The sequence below is a fragment of the Solanum lycopersicum genome, chromosome 6, assembly GCF_036512215.1.
Source record: "Solanum lycopersicum chromosome 6, SLM_r2.1".
NCBI classification, from domain to species: domain Eukaryota; kingdom Viridiplantae; phylum Streptophyta; class Magnoliopsida; order Solanales; family Solanaceae; genus Solanum; species Solanum lycopersicum.
Window position 1 is genome coordinate 46,241,007 of NC_090805.1, and position 5,705 is coordinate 46,246,711.

At 34.2% G+C, this 5,705-nt stretch overlaps 1 protein-coding gene and 1 non-coding gene across 2 annotated transcripts; both read left to right on the forward strand.

Moving 5' to 3' along the window:
* The first annotated feature begins 1,120 nt into the window (after positions 1–1,120).
* TRNAS-GCU (transfer RNA serine (anticodon GCU)) lies at positions 1,121–1,202 on the forward strand. Its single transcript has one exon. It is a non-coding gene; the product is annotated as a tRNA-Ser (tRNA).
* A 550-nt stretch (positions 1,203–1,752) lies between these two features.
* Positions 1,753–5,112, forward strand: LOC101246638 (probable myosin-binding protein 5). The gene is made up of 5 exons (XM_004241507.5): positions 1,753–2,291; positions 2,629–2,993; positions 3,271–4,143; positions 4,365–4,589; positions 4,794–5,112. Exons 1-4 carry the CDS (start codon positions 1,921–1,923, stop codon positions 4,586–4,588), a joined length of 1,833 nt encoding a protein of 610 aa, XP_004241555.1. The 5' UTR covers positions 1,753–1,920; the 3' UTR covers position 4,589; positions 4,794–5,112.
* The last annotated feature ends 593 nt before the right edge of the window (positions 5,113–5,705 follow it).

A 5,705-nucleotide genomic window follows, 5' to 3' on the forward strand; every position in this document is an offset into this window, starting at 1 on the left:
TATATTTGTTTAAAGGACACAATCGAGTGCAGTCCTATTATTTGCCCTACTTATAATTTCTATACGTCAATTCAATCTCGCTTTCATTACGACAAAAAAAATATTTATTCAAGAGTATGGACTCTTTGCAGAACAGTACGTACATACTCCTATAAGTAATCAAGTAGGGGTATCAAATTACCAATGATTGTGAGGGTTAAAACTCTAATCAAAATTAATTCATATTTAATTTAAAAATTAGTAACGGAATGTAAGGATTAGTGAGGAGGTGGGTAAGCATTGTAATCATTGATGATGTGTCAAATGTTTAACCCAAGTCTTTGCGGAGTCGGGATTTTCAGTGAGAGGTTCAATTTTTTTTTTTTTTTAAAAAGGCAGGTTAAGTAGCCAAAGGGGGTGAACCTATGGTATATACTTTAAAAAAATCATTTAAATTATGTACTTTCTCCGTTTCAAAAAGGAATGACATCCTTTTCTTTTTAATCTGTATAAAAAAAATAATCTCTTTCTTTTTTGAGTAACATTTTAAAATCAACTTTCCACGTGACATGTTTAGGCCACAAGATCAAAGGATATTTTTATACATTTAACCTAACTTATTTTAGGATCACAAGATACGAAAGTTTTCTTTATACTCTTAAATTCCGTGTCAAGTTAAACCAGATCATTCTTTATGAAACGAATTGAGTATAAATAATATACTTTTCCATCGAGGGGTAAATGTCATAGCTATATGGTGGCTCCGGCATTGCATTTATGATGATTTTTTTAAAAAAAAAAAATTGGACTCCAAAAAATGCATCTGGTCATAAAATCTCTGAAAATTCTGAAATTCTAACTTTTCACCATTTTCAGAAATTGAAAAACCACACAAAAAAAAATGTTCACTTTAAATTACTTACAAACATTAAAAGACAATTTCAACATTTGAAATATCATTACTTTCCTTGGAAAACAAAAACTATTATTTTTTCAAATACTCACAATTTTCATAGTCATCTATCTTTTTCATTAAAAAAGCTAAATATATCTGTATTTATTTGTTTAAGAAATTGAACCTTTGGTTCAAGTACCTCCAAAATCAGTAATTATAAGAAAATAGCAGATGCAACAACATGAAGTCGCTTTGGCCGAGTGGTTAAGGCGTGTGCCTGCTAAGTACATGGGGTTTCCCCGCGAGAGTTCGAATCTCTCAGGCGACGTTTCCTTTTTTCACTTTTTTCCATTACATGATATTGTACGTGTATTATATCATATAGAACTCATATATCTAGTTCTAATCCAGAACTCTTTCGTTCAAATAGACACGCATTACCACTAAATCAAATGCATAACTTTTATTAGAAGTATCCAACTTTAAATATATATCCTTAAAAACGTAGAATTTAACTTATATATATATACAACGTAATTTTCGACAAAGAGTGTCTTGTTGGACACCTTGGGTGGAAATAGCTACGCCCTTGATGAGGCCAAGTTAAAGAACACGTTTATATATAATAATATATTCAATGTCATAAAACAATGTATGTAAGCATTATACAAATACTTGGAGAGTGAAATTTTGAACATCTTTATTTACAAATAGTTTGAAAAATGAGAAAAGTTCACTTGTGCATTGACTTTAAAGCGAAGATAGAGGGCTACCATTAATTCATGTAAATAATCAACCAAACAATTTTAATTTCTAAAACCAAAAAAAAATAATTTTTTTTCTTCTGTATATAGCTAAAATGAATGCCACCATCTCACTTTTTTGAAACCTTTGAATCATCAATTCAGTTTTTTACATAAACAATGCAAATGCAGGAGCCACAATAATGGAGATCATGATCATCTGTTGTTGATTTTTAATATACCAACCAAGATCATGATCTGTGGTTAATTTGAATCTTGGGTTGTTTTAAGATTAAACCTTTAATGGCTTCAGGTTCATTCAAGTGTTTTGTTGATCAAAAATTGGGCAAATTTGCATTTTTCTTCTTATATGCTATTCTTGAATGGGTGTTGATCATTGTCCTTTTTGTCGATGGTTTTCTTGCATTCTTTTGTAATGAATATGCCAAGTTTTTCGAATTGAATATCCCGTGTTTGCTTTGCACAAGGATTGATCATGTTCTCGTCAATAGGAACTCGAGTTTCTATTACAATGAATCCATTTGTGAGGTTCATAAGAAGGACCTTTCTGCACTTGCATATTGTCATGTTCATAAGAAGCTCTCTGAAATCAAGAATATGTGTGAAGGCTGTCTTTTGTCATTTGCAACAGAGAGAGATGCTGATTGTGAGAGGTACTCCGACTGTCTTATCTAAAAGCTTAAATTCTTACAAGACACATTTTTAGAACGCGTCCTGTCATGTGTAGGCTGCGTGTCTGAAGTATCATGTTAAATCGTCGTAGCTTCTTTTATGTGTTTCACTTTTTCATATAATTGCATTTTCTTAGTGAAAAATCCTGACTCTGCGATTGTACTGTAGGCCTGATTCTTTTGTGAGTAATGGTAATGGTGATATTTTGAGTCGAAACTCTACTTATTTTTGATATAATGTTGAATTGTGAGACTGTCTCATCTGAAACTTAGACTTAGAGAGAGAGCACGTTTGTTTAATTAGTTATGTTTTCAACAGGTATAAATCACTAGCTGGGGTTTTGAAAAAGGACATTGATTGCTTTGCTGGAGATGATGCAAGACTTACTGTGAGAACAGGTAAGAAGGAACTGGATGAGGCCATCCAAATTGAGAGGGGCGTAGTTGCGAGGTGTTCTTGTTGTGGAGAGCCTCTAAAAATGAGGTCAAAATTTGCAAGGAATGCGTCGATAAATGGAAGGTCTTATTCTCAAGCTCCTGCTCCATCTCCTCGCGCTTCTCCTAGAGCTCCGTTACTAGGAGCATGGAGAAATATTGAGGAAGTACGCCATCTAGAATCGCCTCGCAGTGTTAGGTACACGGAGCTCAAGTTCACACAAGATGATGAAGGCCCCTCACATGGAGGTGACTCTACTAATTCTTTTCATTCATGTCAGTTATTTCCTCATCATTCTTTGCTGTTTAACAATAGGAAAAAAGAGGCCTTTTAGTTTCGTCTGGTTTGAGATTGTATGTCAGCAAAGGCTGAACTAAGATTTTGAGTTTATGAGTTCTGAATTCTAGAAACCGCAACTTAGGTTCTGCTGAACCTTGCAGGCGAGTTGTAGCTTCGCCCCTGTATGTCGGTATAAATATACAAGTGTGAGATACAAAATACTTATGACTACTTAATGCATTGCAGGTAAAGAGGATATGAAAGCTGCTACTATGCCATTGCTACCAGATTCAGAGGACACAAATATTGATTCCTCTTGCAAAACTCCAAATAATACACGAAACAGATTTTTTGGTATCCCATTATCAGACTCAGCTCAAGCAAGTCCTAGGTTCTCTCATCATAGGCCAAGGAAGTCATGGATTAGTGATAAACTTGACTTCACTTCAGAGGCTAACGACTTGAATAGTGTACCGAGTGATTTAGAAGAAGACGTCTTGAATCGCTTAAAGAAACAGGTCCGTTTGGACCGTAAGTCTCTTGTGGAACTATACATGGAATTGGATGAAGAAAGAAGTGCTTCTGCTATTGCAGCTAATAATGCTATGGCAATGATCACTCGTCTGCAAGCGGAGAAAGCAGCTGTTGAAATGGAAGCCTTTCAGTATCAGAGAATGATGGAAGAACAAGCAGAATATGACCAAGAGGCTTTGCAGTTCATGAACGATGATCTTTTGAAGAAAGAGGACGAGATGAAGCTCTTACAAGTTGAACTCGAGACTTATAGGGAGAAATATGGACTTATAAAGACAATAGGTAGTGAGGTTTGTGAAGTTGATGATGATGAAGATTATCAAGAACTGAAATCTCAGTGTTTATCATCTATTAGTGAGAGATCAGATTGTGCCAGCCCTTTTGAAGCAGATCATCATAGAGTAAACGAGCGCCTTTTTGAATGTCCCGCGGAAAATGGAGGGGTGAATGTGGAAGAATCACAACTTGATTTTGAGAAACAAAGATCATATCTTATGGGCTTGTTGACGGATGTCGTAGAGAAAATCCAAATATCTCCTGAAGAAGGACCTCATACATTAGGACCAAAGACAATCGAGCAAAAAGGTACACAAACCTATTTTCTTTTCATCATCTCATTTCGGATTCACACTCGTATATATACCGACAGTTCAGAGCAGTTTTACACTATTGGTGCAATTTAACTTGTTATAGCATGTTATCCTCTTACCAAATGTGTATAAAGACCAGCGTGGAGATGTTAAACACTTCCATTTTTCGTTTCAAAGACTGCATATACACTAACCTTAGTTTTCAAATGCTGATAGGAAATGAAAATAAGGCCGCTCTTACAAGAGAAGTGTCGTTAATACGAGAGAGGTTGAGAGCCATAGAAGCAGAAAGTGGCTTCTTAAAACATGCTGCCATGACATTACAGAGTGGTGATGAAGGAAGCAAACTCTTGACTGAGATAGCTCAACATCTGCAGAATCTTAGACACACGTCTAATACCTCATCGGAGAATGCAGATGCAGGGCATCAATCCAGTTAAGGTGATTTCTCCGCAGTAAATTCCTTCTTTTGTCTACATTGATGTATGCATTTTCCTCCCGGAGGTACTACAATTCTTCGAAGAGGATAAATGGGAAGAACGAACATGGATAGCCACGAATCATATAAATGATGATGTTGTTAACTAAACTGTATTGATAATGCAATTTCAGTTGTGGAACACATTTAACCAAATGCATTTGCAGGTGAAATTGACATGGAACCAGACAACTCTGATACAATCCAACAAGCTTTTCACCTTAGCTTAGTCCAAATGGAACAAATCGAGAAGCCATGAATCGATTGGACATGTCAATTGAATGAATTGTATCACTTGTACATGATGATCCACATTAAGAAGATCCCATTAGATTCCGGAAGCCACTCGAGTGAAGAATGAAGAGCTAATGTTGTTAAAACAGTATATATGTAAACATACATACATAGTTTTGCATTTATATTACACACACATCTCTGATCTATCTATAGATAATGAAAAAATCTCATGGTTTTGATTCTTACAAATGAGAACTTTCAAATAGGTTATGACTATTTACAAGGTTCAACTTCATAGTGCCAACTAATCCAAGTGATAGTTCTAGCTTATTTTATTGAATGAACTACCAATAAACTCCCACCCGTATATTTAACTTGAATTCGATAATTTATTAAAATCAAATTTACTACTTCTCTCTCGTAGTATGGATTCTTCTTTTGAAAAAAAGGGTTTATATCATTCAAATCATGACAATTTGATACTAGATGTAATTTCCGTTAAGGCAAGATAACGGAACGTATACATTACATACTTTAAGAGCTATAGGAAATAATCGACTAGAGTGTATATTTCGTCCATTTGAAAAAGAATGAAGGAGTTCCGCTCTAATATTTACATAAATTAAAAAAAAAACTCTTTTTAACGTATTATAAATTTAAAAGAAATTTGAATCATATATAAGATAGAGAATACAAAAAAGAACTTATACCTATGTATATTTTCTTTTTTACATTGTATAGCTGCCGCCAAAAAAATAATTGATAAATATAATTTTTTATTTTTATATATCAATATATATGTATACATTACAAATATATGTTTTCTTACATATTTGATAAGC